At 34.1% G+C, this 16,872-nt stretch overlaps 1 protein-coding gene across 1 annotated transcript in view; it reads right to left on the bottom strand.

Moving 5' to 3' along the window:
- The window catches only part of COL24A1 (collagen type XXIV alpha 1 chain), a 342,153-nt gene that overhangs the window by 298,757 nt on the left and 26,524 nt on the right, over nt 1-16,872 (bottom strand). The window contains exons 4-6 of the mRNA XM_045835493.1: nt 15,150-16,504; nt 7,699-7,752; nt 5,062-5,115 (exon numbers count right to left, since the gene is read on the bottom strand). Coding sequence (XP_045691449.1) covers nt 5,062-5,115; nt 7,699-7,752; nt 15,150-16,504 — 1,463 coding nt within the window. The remainder of the gene's footprint in view (nt 1-5,061; nt 5,116-7,698; nt 7,753-15,149; nt 16,505-16,872) is intronic.

Genomic DNA, 16,872 nt, shown 5'->3' with positions numbered 1-16,872 from the left:
AGCATTTTCCAGAAAGGGCAAGGATAAAGGAGTTCATTATCACCAAGTCATTATTTTTTTTTATTGTTGTTCAAGTACAGTTGTCTCCATTTTCCTTCCACCACTCCCCTTGCCCAACCCATCCCTGCTCCCCACACTTGATCCTACCTGCCTTGGTTTTGTCCATGTGTCCTTTATGTTCCTTGACCACACTTCCCCTATTTTCCTTCATTATTGCTCTCCTCCACATCCCTTTGATTACTGTCAGTTTGTTCTTTATTTCAATGTCTTTGCTTATATTTTGCTTGCTTGTTTATTTTGTTGATTAGATTCCACTTATATATGAGATCATCACCAAGTCATTATTATATGAAATTTTAAAGGGACTTTAACCCTCCCCAGTGATAACCCTCCATCTGATCTCCATTTATATGATTCTGGTCCTGTGCTAGTTGTTTGCTTAGTTTTTTTTTTTCAGTTCAGTTTTTGATAGTTGTGAATTTGTTGTCATTTTACTGTTCATGTTTTTGATCTTATTCTTTTTCTTAGATAAGTCCCTTTAACATTTCATATAATAAGGGCTTGGTGATGATGAACTCCTTTAACTTGACCTTATCTGGGAAGCACTTTATCTGCCCTTCCATTCTAAATGGTAGGTTTGGTGGATAGAGTAAACTTGGATGTAGGTCCTTGCCTTTCATGACTTTGAATTATTCTTTCCAGCTCTTTCTTGCCTGCAAGGTTTCTTTTGAGAAATCAGCTGATAGTCAAAACTATGAACATTAAAATGGCAATAAATGCACAACTATCAATAAATGAATCTAAAAAACAAGCTAAGCAAACAAGCAAAAGAGAAACAAAATCATATAGATGTCATTTGGATGGTTACCAGTTGGGAGGAGGAAATAAGGGAAAAGGTACAGGGAATAAGAAGCATAATTGGTCATTACAAAATAGACAGGGGAGAGGTTAAGAATAGTATAGGAAGTGGAGAAGCCAAAGAACTTACACATGACCCATGGACATGAACTAAGGGGGGACTGCTGGAGGGAATGGTGGTACTGGGTGGAGGGGGAAAATTGGGACAACTGCAATTGCATAATCAACAAAATACATTTAAAAAATAAAATATATTAATTAAAAAATTAAAAACTCTTCCTTGAGCCCACATTTCACTTCTCTAATCATTACATTACTCCCTTTTAGAGCAAAACTCCTAGAAATTTGTCTATTTCATCTAGGAGACTGCCTCTCCTTCCATTCTCTCTTGGACTTATTCTACTCAAACTTTTGTCCCTTCTACTATCCTACCTCATCAGTCATTTTTTTCTTAGTCCCCTTTGCTAGATCCTCTTATTTTTCCTAATATACTAAATTCTGGAGTACCTCAAAATTCAGTCCTTGGGTACTTCTCTGTCTACATTCATCCATAGGTGACATCATCAGTTCTATAGGTTTAAATTCCATACATATACTGATAATTCTGAAATACATATTTTTGGCTATGACATCTCCCATGAACTCCAGGTTCATATATCCTTTTTATATCTCCATTTGGATGTCAAATAGTCCTCTCAAATTAAGATGTTCAAAAAGGAATTATTGGGAGTTCTGGTTCAGATAGCGGCAGAGTAGTGTGTATGAGACTAATCCTCCTGCAAAAAAAACAATTATAAAGTCAGAACAAGATACATAAAGTAACTATATGAATACGCAGGAGAGCAATTAGAAACAGAACACACTGGAGAGTATTCAGCTCCTGAAAGAATGAAGCCACACTTGGTGTAGTACATATTTATACAGCTCTTCCACTAGGGACACTCCCCAGACTGCACAGAGTAGCTAGAATTAAGGAGGAAAACAAAGATCTTTTGGCTAATGGTGTCAGAGGACAGAGTGTGGGGCTACCAGAATGACTGTAAATTGAGGGAGAAATTCCTAGAAAGAAAGAAAAAATACAGTTTCCTCCAAAACCTGGATATAGACTCTCTCTAATTCTTGGCTGATCCTGACACATGGTAGATTCCAAAGAAATCAGCAGAAAGCAACAACCGGAGGCTAAATGAATTGAACATAAATTTCAGCTGCTGGCTACCACTAGGGAAGTAATTTGGGGTTTAAGCCATATCACTTTAGAGGGACATGGTAAATACCTTATAAACTTTAAAATAGCCTTATAAATAGAACACATTTCTACACATTTTAAGGTATTTTTATTCAGGAGAGCCATAAGATTTTTATTTTATTTAATAAATAATAAATGTGGTATTCTCAGTAAAAGTTGTACTCCTAATTGGCCTAGTACCTTAATAAATAGCTCCTCCAAGAAAAGGGAAATATTAATTTCTTAAGTATCAACTATGTACAAGCATTATACCAGGCACTTTATGTGCTTCATATCATTTAACTTATGAGATACCTTTTGGTTCTAACAATTTTTATAAAGCACATTAATCCTAATGTTTGTAAAAAGTTTCCATAATAAGTTGCATTTCCCATTTCAGTTAAACATTTTTTTGCCATTGTCTTAATTTACTCTATCAGTAGATTCAGGTAACCCTCTTTAGAAATGGAGAGATGGCTCCTTATGCAAGTGGCAAGATGACTTTTTATATAATTTTCTTAGAGGCCAATAATTCTACCTCTGTCATTCTTGCTAAACAATAACCAACAAAAGAAAAATAACTAGAATTGTCTTTATATTCTAAATTCTCTTAACTTAAAAGGAATCTTTATTCCTTGAAGGAAAATAAATCCTGTGGTTATACATCAAAATTTCTTGTCAAGAACATATAATCTGCTTTTTTTACATTGACTTTAATAAATATTCTAAAAGGATTATAAAGTATAAAACTTGAATATTCTATTAATCCTGATTAATCCAAATGCATGTTAAATATCTAGGAAAATTGGTTTTACAAAACCACACACAGCAAGCTTTATTTGATGCCTTTAAACAGAGAGGTAATTTCTAACACCTGTCACAAATCTAATGTTTTCCACAATTATATGCAGTTTAAACAAATCATGGTCAGCTTGGGCTATTTTGGACATAATTATCAAATTATTAAATCAAGTATGAATTAAAGACTAATATTCAGGTTTCTAAGAGAATTACCCAATAGGTCTAAATAGTATGTTTTAAAATTAAAAGTAGGTTTTTAAAAATCCCTCATATATGGGTTCATAAAAATATTTTATTGGTGAACAGTTATAGTCAAAATCATGCCCACACCACTACTAAATACAATATTGAAGAAAAACATCTTGAGATGCAAATTTTCATTTTTCCTATCATTTTGCCAAGGACACATATTCATACCAGTCAATACTGAAAAGTACACTGTTTTTTAAATCTTAGGACAGTGATAATTTTTATTTGATACAAAGTTCTTCATTTTCTCAAATACTTTCTCCTGAATATGTATATACATTGTAAGAAGTCAATTAAATGAAAGGCTTTCCATTATATCTTCGTCTCTCCTCACCCTAGTCTCTGTATTTTTATTTGGTTGTTTCCAGTACATAACCGTATACTACTTACTGAGGTAAGGAAAGCAGGAGGAGACCACAAGCCACGTGGAGGTGGTCTCCCCTACCCCCATCTTCCTACATGTTGTGGAAAAGAGCTGTTAGGACAGTTGGCCCCCTAGCACTTCAGCCCTGAGGAGAAATATGAACTGGGCCTTCACAGCTATTTTAATTTTTGACTGGTCTAAATATCTTTAAAGTCCCCACATGAAGCTTGAAGGACTAAGGAATCACATAAAAAACTAAGTTTCTGGTGTCTTCAGAAGTCATGTCTCTTACCTCTCACTATTACACATTCAGACTTGAGTTAAACAAGTCTTTTTTCTCTTTGAGGCATCTTTATTGAACTCAAGGCATTGTTGGCAATCATGAGAAACTTTAAGAAATTTAGATTTCAATTATGTTAGACATACACTATTTTTGTTACTTCTTTTTAAAATTTTTATTTATTTTAATTATTGTTCAAGTACAGTTTTCTGCCTTTTACTCCCATCCCAGCCCACCCCCAGCCACACCCACCTTCCTCCCATTCTTAATGATACTTAAGACATGTTAGCGCCATGTTAAGTGCTTTACTCACATTAATTTATCTTGCCTTCTCTTCAGTCCTATGAGGATGTGCTATGATTTTCCCCCATTTTATAGAAGAGGAAAGTGAATCTTAAAAGTGAATCTTAAAGAGGCTAAGCAAATCATTTGTTTCCCGTCATACAAACCAAGAGAGCTAAGACTGGAACTCAGACCTCTTGGACTCCAAAACCTGTGTCCTTAACCCCTATCCTATATGGTTAAAGTTTACCTCTGAGTGTAATCATTAGTACATAGAGGGGTTATTAATGACCCTAAAAGATTCATGAAGTTACAAGCAACTAAGGCTCTAATATTTATCTAATTCCATATATTTCATGGGATTTATTTTATATACATATAAAACTCATACATATATGTATAATTTTGTTATTTCTCCATTCCCATACCTCCTCTCAGGGTAACCATCCTGGTGTAGTATCCCTTTTTTCTATGCTCATACTACTGTCTATCATACTACTATCTATGATATTACTACCACATATCTATGTATGCTCATATACATATATATAGGCTTTTAGGTTAGTTGTTTTCATAAAAATGTGATCATCCTATAAACATTATCATCACAGATTTTTGTCAAGTGGAAATATTAGGGAAGGGTAAAGCAGGGAAATAAATGATATTTTATTTCCTCAGTATTTATTCACACATTAAAATGGCCTTGATTTAAGGTAAACTACTCAAATCATAATCTGTATATTTCAAAGAAGGTTTCCATACATTGCCATCGTATTTTGACAATAAAGACTTGGTAATACCAAAGCAGGCCTATACCTGACTTCACACTAACCAGAGAAATTCAAGTTCAGTGGCTTCCAGAAGCACCTAGGCCTCTGCCACACCAAGTCAACAATCATGCTCTGGAGATAACAGAGATCCTCAATGTCCCAAGATTGGCTTTAAAAGTTAATGACCTTTAGTATCAGGAAAGTCATGAAATACTCTCTAGTAATCACTCACCTTTGGACCTGGTAATCCAGGTAACCCAGGATTTCCATGTGGCCCTGGTATGCCCTGAATACAGAGAACAAGTCAGATCATTTTTAGAATAGATCTAGATACAAATAACAGGCAGTGTTTATTACAACATTCAAGTAATATTATATACTATAATTTCATTAAAATGAATATTACCTTTTTTATAAACTTCTTTACATTTTAGTCTTAAAGAGAGAGGACCTAAACATCCTCTCTTGGATGTAAATCTTTTGCTTCAAAACATTGTCTGCAGGTATTTACCTCTCTTGCATACCACCCCTATCTCCAGGCACATTGCTTCGTACTACTGCTAAAATCCCCAAGAGTAAGAAGCCTGAAACTAGCAAATTTCAATTGTTTAGTTGCACCTGTCAACCCACATGAACTTTTTCTGCACTTAGGTTTTTGCTTATGCTATCATGTATGCCTTAAAGACTTACTTCATTTAATCTTGCCCCCTACACCTACCCAAATCATTCAGAGCTCTCACCTCACTTCTAAATCCCAATTCTACCAGCAGGAAGTGACTTGTGTTTCCTACTAACTTCCGTAGAAATTGCTGCATGTAAAATTCATTTGCAATTAATTAATTATATGTTGCCTTGAGATATTTCTTATACTATTGAAATCTGTTACTTAAATATGTTATTGCTATTTTAACTACCTTATGACATGTATTATTTAGTTATAGGATTATGAATTATTTGAAAAGAGACTGTTTTCAATGCTACTAGCATAGTACTTAGCACATATTAACCATTCAATGAATGTTTATCAATTTGAATTTAATAATTGCTTCTATTTACTGAGTACCTACTATGTGTAAGTAACTGTGTTAATGCTTTATATTTATTATTATTAATCCTTATAACATCCCTGCAAGGAGGTTATTTGTATTCCTCCTACAAATGAGAGAACAGAAGCTCACACAATCAGCAAGTAGATGAACTAAGATTCACCTCCAGAAAGCCTTCCAGGTCTCTAGGTCCCCTACACTCATTTGGGTTTGGTATCCACCTCTGTGCTCTTCAGTCATACCTTTACTTTAACATATAGCATATAACATATACTTAAAAATTAAACATCTGTCTTTTCAATTTTGAAAAAATACAGCATTGTGTTTCAGAGAGAGACAAGTCAGCAATGCAAAGATTGAATTTATACCTAGTAACATTAAAGAAAAAAAGATTAGATTTTGTAGCATATGTCATTTGTAACATGCAAAAAATAAATTTTGATAAAGTAGATGGAAAAATTTGTGGGGAATATGAAATTACTTGTAGATATAAGAGCAATGGATATAAATTATTATTTCACAAAGCTTAGTACTACAAGGGTGAGCCAGGACAATGACTTTAGGAAGAGTTAATAACAATGAAAGTTTGGGATTTTTAAAAACAAGGATAATTTGTTGGTTGTTTCCAAATTAAATAAATTCTAGGAAAAGAAGAAATGTGGAGCTGTGAGTTGTAAGTCAAGTAACTGGAAGTAAAATTAGGAACACAAATGTAATTATCAGTCTTAAGAAGAGAAATATTGTTCCTTCCTTAAAGGAAGGAGGATTGGACAAATAAATGAAAAAACAAAGATGGAAATTAGGACAGGAAACTGCTGTCTCATGAAAATAGATGGAAGTTCAGAATCTGAAGGCCATGCTGTGGGAGAACGGCCATGGCAGTGCAGAGGGAATGTGGTTAGGGCAGAGATGGACTGGGTCCCTCAAGCCATGGGATCGAATCTCCTGACAGAGTGGAAGGAGGGTGGAGGGTTTCCAGGCAGGAGAGAGTGAACAGGGTTTAGAAGACACTCTGGGAGGAATGTGCTGAGCAATAAAAGACATAGTAAATAACACCTGGAGCTCAGGGAGCATTCACCTCAGGCCTCATATGGACAAGGTTTGATGTGAATATGGACAACTTAAAGTGCTATTTTAGGATATTTTTTCTTTACATTGTTTGTAGGATAAATAAAAATCAGGATAGAAAATGGATTATATATGCTATCCACATTTGTCTTTATATCACACAGTCACAATCCTTTTTCTAGCTCATTGAAGAATTTCTGTTGGTAAAACTCCACATTTATTTTTCAGTTTGAAAGAAACTAATTGTAACACAGCAATAAATCTTTTGTTGGGCCTGTGTAATGTGAGAAACTACTGCTGATCCTTAAGGCAGTTTTTTTCCTCAGGAAAAATATTTTTCTAGTCAATAGCTGTACTATTTCCACTATGTAATCCAGGAATGTACTATTTTAAGGCAGCCCACTCCTCTTCATTTCCCAAAGTAAATGAACCCCACCTTGCACTATCAAGTACAGATGAGATCATTTTGCAACTAAGAACACTGTTACAAGTAGCACTGGAACAACCACTAATCTACAAATTTGATAATCTTTCTGGGGCATGTTCATAGAGAATGCATTGGCTGGGTGTTTATACTCAAATAAACAAGCTGCACGTGTTCCAATTCAACCTTCTCTTGAATTGGCAAAGTTATGGCTAAGTTTGAAGATCCAGGCAGGTTTCCAAAGAGAGTACATACTGTACAATACTAGGAAAACTGTACCGGAAAGTTACTGATTTGAACAGCATGCGGGAAATGGAATCCATCTACTCACCCGTGGACCTCTCTTGCCTGTTGGACCTGGGATACCTGCTGGACCAGGTGGACCCTTGGAAAACAAATGTCAAGATATTAGGGAAGATAATAAACATATCTTTTCTTACAAGTCTTATTAAGATTCTCACTTTAGGGCTCTTTTTCAGTCCCCAGTTACCAGCTGATGATGATTTTAAAGTAAGAGGAATCCCCTTACCCTGATCAGCAGGGCTGAATTGAAACTCAAGTGTCCTCTTTAATCTGGGCAGAAATGGCAGCAGGAAGCCTATGACTTATGGTTACAGGCACTGGATCTGGTTTTTACAGGGACCACAACTGGTAGTTTTGTGGGTGATTTTTACCTAAATTTACTTTTACTGCTGAAGGAGGAATCCAATTTAGGGTTTGGAGACCAACAGTGACTAGTTTTCTTCAAACACATTTCAGAATACCTGCCTTGAAAACTTAAAGCACTGACCATTTTATGTTCTTCTAAAAGATTTATACCAAGGATATGTGTAATGTATTAAACTGTTATGATGAGCTACTTCTAGCATATTCAGCAATAAATCTGCCTTATACAAAATGCTGTATACCAGAAGGTCACTAATAGAGTTAAATGGTTTATAAAATAAAGTATGAAAGAAAAAACTGATCAAATTTTTAAGCCTTCTGGTTTTTTAAAATGTTATTAAATATATCAAATGAAATATAGGAAACTACTTCTTTGCTTTCTTATATAATGCCTTACATCATCTTTTTCACATATTTTAATAATCAATTGTGGAAGAATAAATGTTTGCTTGGGATATGGTTAGTACACCCTCATCTGTTCAGTCATTTAATTGTTGTTGAGCACTCTGCTGATAATGGCATTATTCTTGGTGTCCATAGAGCATACACATATTCCATTTTATAAATATTCATTCATTATTGCAGGAAAAATAGTATGAGGTTTGAAATTATACACAACATTAAATCACTAGCTTTACTATTAACATTAACAAGGACCATGACCTAACAATCCTCACTTTTATGTCCCTTTTTTCTCTTTGAAACTTTCTTCTTTATTGATATTACAATCATTTTGCAGTTTTCTAATGCTCTTTCTATATTTTAAATGATCTGTTTTCTTTTAATTTTATTTTTTTCTTCTCCTACCCCTTAACTTGATAAAAATATCTTTCATGCATTTCACAACATTGAGAGAGAAGTACTATTTCTAGTCAACCCCATACTGAGGAAATTCTGCTTCTTAAGCCATTCAAATGTTTTAACCACTATTATTATATCACTAGATTCCACCATGAATTGACTTTCACTTATTTTTTTAAAAAATTAGAATTATTTTCAAATTAGTTCTGGTTTTGCTGTTATAATCAGAAGTTAACAGCTGTTGATTTGAATTACATCCCCCAAAATAAGAACTAAAAATGAAAATCTAAATGGAAAATTAAAACAAATGTCTACTTTGATTTATTGCTTTATCACACTACTTTGTGAAAAAAGATACCATTACTTCATTCACATTGGAAAGGCAGCTAATATTAAAGTTAATATTAGATACTGGGGAATAAAAGTATATCTCATACAGTGATTAAAACATTTGAGTTATTTAATGAGCATTAAATCAAAATCAATTTTAAATTATCTTGCACTCCCAAATCTTTGACAACAGGTTATTAATAAGCATTTTATAGAAGCCATAGAGGCAAAGTAATTTTATATGGTGTGGCTTTTTGAGAAGGATAAATCATTTCCTATAAATGAAGTCAAGTACTAGAAAAAGCACTTTACTTATCAGATTATTGATTATTAAGAGAAAGTATAATTCAATTGAAAGAGCAATGTTTTGCAATCATTCAATCTAGATTCAAATCATGCCTCAATCATTTACTAGCTAATGACAAGTCACTTGGACAAGTCACACTTTCTTAGCCTTACTTAAATAAGGATGATTAAAACCTTAGCCTCATCTTTAAATACTGACAATTATAACCTACATATCAGGGTTATTGTGAGCATTGAAGATTTTTAATATAAAATATCTGTCACTATGTGTAATATGTAGTAGTTAGCCAGTAAACTATGAGTAATTAATTTTTAAAAAAGTGTGTATGTGTGGCACAGCAAGTACTCAGTATTGGTTATCATATTATTATCACTAGGGTACTATATATACTAAAGCAAATGTATTTACTATACCAATACTTCCAAGGGATAGTAAAGCCTGCTCAGTTAATCCTGGAAGTTCTGCATTTAAAATTCCTTTTTAAATTTACTCAGTCAATGAACATTAGTAAGCATCAAGCTGTCCTAGAACTTACAGTCTAGATAAAAAAAAAAGTTAACAGATAAACACATAATTATACACTTAGTGAGGAAGAAAAAAAAAAGTAACTCAGAGAGAGATTAACATAGTACACCCAATTTGTATTGTGGTACCAGAGAAGGCTAAGAAGGTTAAGTTAGACCTAACAGATGTATAGGAAAAAATAAAACTCCACAAGATAGAAATAAAATGAATGAGGGCATGAGTATATAAAAATGAAGCGAACAAAAAAACATAGTCTTATTAAAGAACTGAAAGAAAGCTAATAGTGATGTTAAGAAAAAGTAGAACACGATGAGGTTACTGAGACAGGCAGGGTCTGGGACACATCTGATTCACAGGGCATGGTAAAGAGTTTCTGATTTATTCTAAGTGGTTTATTTTTCTGTCACTGAAAAGTTAAGACACATAAATGGCATGATCTGATTTATGTTTTTAAAAAGATCACTAGAGGATTTATGTAAAAGAACATTTTTAAACTACCCTCCCTCCCTCAAAACCCACTGAAAACAACAAAAATTATCAAAAGATGAAAACATCATCTCCAATGAAACAAGAAAAGAACCACAACCACAAACCACAAAACATGAAGGTTATCTTCCAAGCACAGAGAAACTTTGGTGTAAGAAAAGATGTTGAGAGATGACCAAAAACAAAACAAAAAAACAAAACCTCCTCAGCCCTCAAACCTTGGACAGGCTACAGATATCTAAATGTTTATCAGTTGTAAAGTTCATTTGAACAATCCTTTGACTACAGTGATAAGGTTTAAAGAAAGGCAAAAGCCACAGGAGATATAACTCATGACCCAGTAAAGATCCAGGTCCAAATAGCAAAAAGGAAGGAAGGTAGGGTTGAACAGGAAGAACCCATCATTTTTAAGCTATCCAACCAAATCTTCTAACCTGAGGAGATTTCTAGGGGATAGAAGACAAGAGTAGAAATCCTCATATCACTTCTCAGAGAGCCTGTAATACCAAGGGCTTCACAACAAATTGTACATGAAATGAGAGGAAGGATGTCTCTCAGTAGAGGAGAAAATAAATATAAGATGATGTTTAAGGCAGCAGCCTAAATTTGAATTTCTGTACCACTCCACATTACTTCTTTTTGCCTATGCCTATATTGTTCTAAAATAACTAGTGGCCAAGATAGAGTCATCTTTATTTTAAAATAATAAAGATGAGTAATAACTAGGAGGAAACCAGAAAGGGAGCTATGCATAGGTATTGAGGAGAGTGGGGAGTATGAGGATAGAAACATAAATTAAAAGTAGAGTAAAAACATTTACAAAAGGAATTAATTGCTCTATGCAACAGAGAAAAGGTTCAGTCATATAGTTTACCATAGATTCGAAGAACTTCAAAATGCCAATTTTCTATAAAAAGAGAGCTTAAAGAAAAGTTACAAGAAATAAAAATAACAACCAAGGTAATGAAACAAACCAGAGGAGTTAAAGAAAGATACAAAGAACAAAAAAGAAACCATTGAAGATGAAAGCCATGTAAGAAGTAATAAAAACTGATGAAATACAACTGAACAATCAATAAAGATATACGGATGTAGGATAACTGAATTTACATGAAATGAAATAGAAAAAAAGCAATCAGGCTAGATATCTAAACCATCATAAATACTTACATCACAAAGGACATTCAACATAAGCATGTCAGTGTGTCTAACAAACATTAAAAAGTAGAAAATGCTTGAGAATATAAGGGGAGACTTTTCTATAATAAAATAAAAATAATCTTCAGATCAAAGACTACCAGAAAATATGACACAGAATCTAATAGATGTAATGAACTTCAAAGACAATGAAATAACTGCATAGGGATACAGAGGGAAAAACAGTCATCTACGAGCAGAAAATCTGGCTGCCCTCAGACTTCAGACAGTAACATCCACTTCAAGAAATAGTAGAGCAATCCCCACAAAGTTCGTCATTTTATCATCATTCGATCTCTCCTTTGCTTTCTAAAATCCACACTATGCTGAATGAAGTAGGATTCTCAAAGCTGAACAGTGACTTTCCCATCAGAAGGTCCCATGGATTTCCTCCACCTAATTCTCAGTCCTCATCCTCTGACTTCTCTAACTTTCGGCACTGCTGATCAATTTCTTCTCAAATCTCTCTTCTTTGGCTTTTGGTATGATACACTATATTCTTCTTTCCCATATGACTAGTACTTCACATTTCTGCTTTTTTTCCTTCTATAACCTGAAATCAAATATTCCTCATGATTTGGATTCTGACCTTTAGTCAAACTCCTTTCCTCGAAGTTATCCAACCTTATAGCTTCAACTACAGTATTGACAGGAAGACTCCCAAATATATATCCCCTATGATGACTTCTTTTACTTCAGCTTCTTCACCTTTTCCAACAGCTTACTGAATTGCCAGCAGAACTTAATGTTTTAATTTAATTTCTCTTCCTAAAATCTACTTCCTTTCTTAATTATTGCTTTTAGTAATGGTATCACCATTCTTTCAATCCACAGGGTTAAAACTTGAGTTGTCTCTGATTCTCTTTTTTCTAACTTGGTCCCTAGGTCCAATTAATTTACTAGTTCTACCAAACCTTCCTTTAAAATATCTCTTGAATTCTACCTTTCTTTTGCATTTTCACTGCTGTCATCCTCATGTCCTAGTCTTGTAACAACAAGATAACAGGAACTTCCTGTCTGGATACTGCTATCAGACTGAACCTTCTGTTAATATGCTTGCTTAGAAACTTATAACCCCCCCTCCCCCATTGAGAAGATGGAGTTAGAATGATCACTTCGACAATCAAGACTCCCCACAACTTGACATCTAGGTTGGGTCTTATATTTGTCTAACATTATTCAGCCTCACATTGTGAAAGAGTTTGAGCTTTAGAGACAGAAAACCTGGCACTAAATCCTGGCTCTATCATCTATTAGTAATGTGGTTATGGGCAAGTATGTTAACTTTCTCTGGCCTTTAGCTTATTCAGCTGAAAAATGAGGATAATAATACCAACCTTACAAAGGTCTTTTAAAATAAGATAATAAATGGAAAGGATGTGGTAGAGTGTCTGCCACAAGGTAAAAACTCAATAAATGATAGCTATGGTGCTATTTTCCCTACATAAAAAACATGCAAGTTCCTTTCACCTACCAAAATCATATCCATTCTTTGGGACCTAGGTTATAACTTTGTCCACAAGAACATATGCTTACAGCTCAGCCTTAAGTGATCTTTCTTAGAGATCCCTTCAAAAATATTTTTCTTACCTTTGAACATATATACGCTATACATTTAGTTTGCATCTCAGTAGCATTTATCTTACTTTACCATGAGATATAATTATACATGTACTTCTTACATCCCCATTATTGAAATGTAAGCTGCTTCTGAGCAGTGATTGTTCTCTACATACTCTGTGTTTCTGTTTTATTCATAGTAGAGACTACACGAATTGCAGTTGAAAATTATTGCTTTACCCACCAATGTTGAAATGACTGATTTTGATTTTATAGAAGAGATTAATGTTCATCTTATCATACTGACTTTTCCCAAAGAATTGTTTCCATAACCATTTGTTTAATATGACCTACCCAGTAGCTCAGTTTGATTATTATTATGTTGGTAATCAATTGTCATAGCTAAAAAGAGTTTATTTTTGCCAGGTGGCAAAAGACAAATACCATATGATCTCACCTTTAAGTGGAACCTAATCAACAAAACAAACAAGCAAGCAAAATATAACCAGAGACACTGAAATTAAGAACAAACTGACAGTAACTAGAAGGGAGGTGGGAGGGGGTGATTGGAGGGAGGGGGAAAGGTTTTCAGGAACAATTATAAAGGACACGTGGAGAAAACCAACGGGGGTGGAATCGGGGGAAGAAGGTGGGGATGGCTGGGGTGGAGGCAGTCATGGGAGGTAAATGTAGACAACTGTATGTGAACAATAATAAAATAATTTATAAAAAACAAATAAAAAATAAAGACTTTATTTCTCTAATAATATATTCTTAAGGTTTTATTTGAAAACCTTTAAGCATTCATTCTAATAAGAGTTGCTCAAGACATAATAAATCACTTCAAGTGATAACCACAGAGGAAACATAAACTAAGTAAGTGGCATAATCTTCTCCCAGTCTACATTCTATGGTTTCTGGAACTAAACCAATGGCTTAAATTTTATTTTCACCAAAATATACTTTGAGATGTATTTTGGTGTTTTTGAAATTTAAAAAATTAATTTATAAAGGTAAAATTAAGGTAGAGACAAAAAAGGCAAAAACAATGTTTCTCCTGTTATGATTTTAAATACATTTACATGAGCTTTAAATCATTTAAAAATTCTTCAAATGGTCATCTTTAATTGCACCTACACAACAAAAGAATTTCAGAGCTCAAAAAATCAGTGTATTATCTCACAGCTTTCTTTCTATATTATTAAATAAGTGACTCTTGTTAAATAAGCTGGATTTTCTATTGACTGGACTGATGGACTGACAGATTTTTTTGTTTTAGGTAGGTGGAGCTTCTATTAATCCGTAAGTGCAAACTGACTATATCCTTAAAGATTAAATGAAATATGTTACTGAGAGTACTTCATAGAAATTAAAATATTTTATTTAGAATGATAACATAGGGGGTTGCTTTTTCCCCATCAATGATTCACTACAAAATTATGTGTACTAAAATAAATTTTTCACTCTATTTTAGAGCATTTGATGCTATTGTGCTAAAACAATACTAAAGTGGTATTTTTTTAGTCTACTATAACTTTTATATCCTTCTCCTAACATGACTATGCATTAAGCTCATGGCTTTTTTAAATGAAAAAGGATGGTCTATACTTAGTAGTTGAATTCCTGGTTGAATTTCAACTGAACAAGAAAAACATATAGCTTACTCACCACTTTTCCAGAATTAAGTAACCTTTTCAGTCTGCCAATATAAACCAAAAAGAAAAAGTACACTATTCGAGCCAGCGTTGCATCTGTTTGGATGTATTATCACAACCATAAATTCAATCACTGTAGCCAAGACACATGTCTGAGACAGATATGATCTGTTCTGTGTTGTTCAACCTAGAAAATTCTTTTTGAAACATACGGTAGCTTAGTGCATTAAGACATTTAAAAAAACAACAACTTACGGGAGGTCCAGTGTCCCCTTTTGGCCCTCTCAGATTCTCCATTTCAATCACTGTATTAAGATCCTCATAATAATAATAATAGTCATAAAGCTCATTTTCATAGTTATTTTCAATGGGATAAGTAGCATCAGGATTGATTTCACCTTCCTTCCTTAGATCAAGATGATTATCCACAGGTGGCTCGTCTGTTGCTCTGTACAAGGTTGCATTTAAAATCTGTTGGAGTTCCATGAGTTCATTAGTGTGTAGATTTGCTGTGATAGCGTTCTTGAGATTAGTAGCTGCACCTTGTTTTCTGTGTGGAAGCATAGATGATATCTTCTTAAACAGTGATGTAACAGTTGCTCCATCACTATGTTGTGTGATATTGCTGGAAACATTTGAGAGAGAGCTGAATTTCTCCGTGATATTTGTTCTTGCCTCACTGAGGAGATGATGGGTCCTTGACAGGCTCGAATGTGTCTGAGTATGTTCCTCAATGATGATTTCCTTGTCCTGAATCCCATGGCTCCCAAGATCCACAGCAGACACATTCCCTGAATAAAGAGAAATTAACTGAGATCTTGGTATCTGGTGTTCTTGTTGATTATGTGCTATGGCAGATTCATTGTTGATGATATTTGGAATGCTTTCACCTTTGGTAAGTGTGTCCTGTGACAGTACTTCTTCACCAAATTGTTTAGGCGAGGGAGAGTTTTCTGGTATCTTAGCTGGTCCGATAGTTGCATGAAAAAGACTTGTCCCAGGGAGACACCGCTGTTTCACATGTTTGCAATAGTCTGCAGATGCTTTGGTAGTAGGCATAATATCCAACTGACATACTACTCCTTCAAAATGCACAGAATTAGTATTCATACTTCCTAAGGTAAACACACTGTTGGAATCAAATGTCTGAACTTCCGAAAGAGTCTCTCTGCTAAAATGTTTCTTTCCACACTCAACAAACATTGAGATAACTTGGCTTCCAACAGTGATGGCAAATGAGTGCCATCGTTCATCATGAACACTGTAGTTGAAAAATATAGACTGCTTTCCTCCAAGGTGTATCAGTAATTTTCTAGGTAATAATTGAACTCCTAATTGCAGTCTATTTTTATTTCTAATGCTGAAGAGAAATGCATTGTTCACTCTATGTGACTGTAACCCAATTAATATTGTAAATGGATGTCCTAAGTTGACTGGTAAAATTTTCACAAGAGGTGATTCAATATAAGCATCATTTGTTAAAATGACACCTGATTCTGTTAAATGGACCCCCTGAGGTAATGGTGTAGATGATGATGGTACAGCAGTCAGTGATGATGAGTGTCTTACATCTTTGCCTCCAAGGCCTAGTTGATGAAGAATATCTATGCCTGAAAATTAAAAAAAGAGAGAGAAAGAGAAAGAAAGAAAGACTCTTACTCTTATGCATTCATGTGTTCATATAAATGTTTGAGTATGAGAAAATCTTCCTCATCTGTATCAATAGTAATCCCTAAAGTATGCATCTTCTATCAATAACTAGTTTCTAGGTAATGAGAGATACAGAGAAAGTCAAAGTTTATACTCCATAATTTTAAAAATGCACACCCACATATGCATGCACACACACAATCCAGTATCCCTACGCCTGAAATTTAATTAGTAAATAAATGTTCTCTCATTTTCTCAATCAATTCAGAATCTTATTTTTTACAGCAATCAATACATATGTTCTAAGTTTCCCAGATGTCACTTACTT

This window comes from Phyllostomus hastatus, unplaced genomic scaffold (assembly GCF_019186645.2).
Source record: "Phyllostomus hastatus isolate PE091 unplaced genomic scaffold, TTU_PhHast_1.1 phas_contig_209, whole genome shotgun sequence".
Taxonomy (NCBI): domain Eukaryota; kingdom Metazoa; phylum Chordata; class Mammalia; order Chiroptera; family Phyllostomidae; genus Phyllostomus; species Phyllostomus hastatus.
This window is presented reverse-complemented; position numbering and strand designations above follow the sequence as displayed.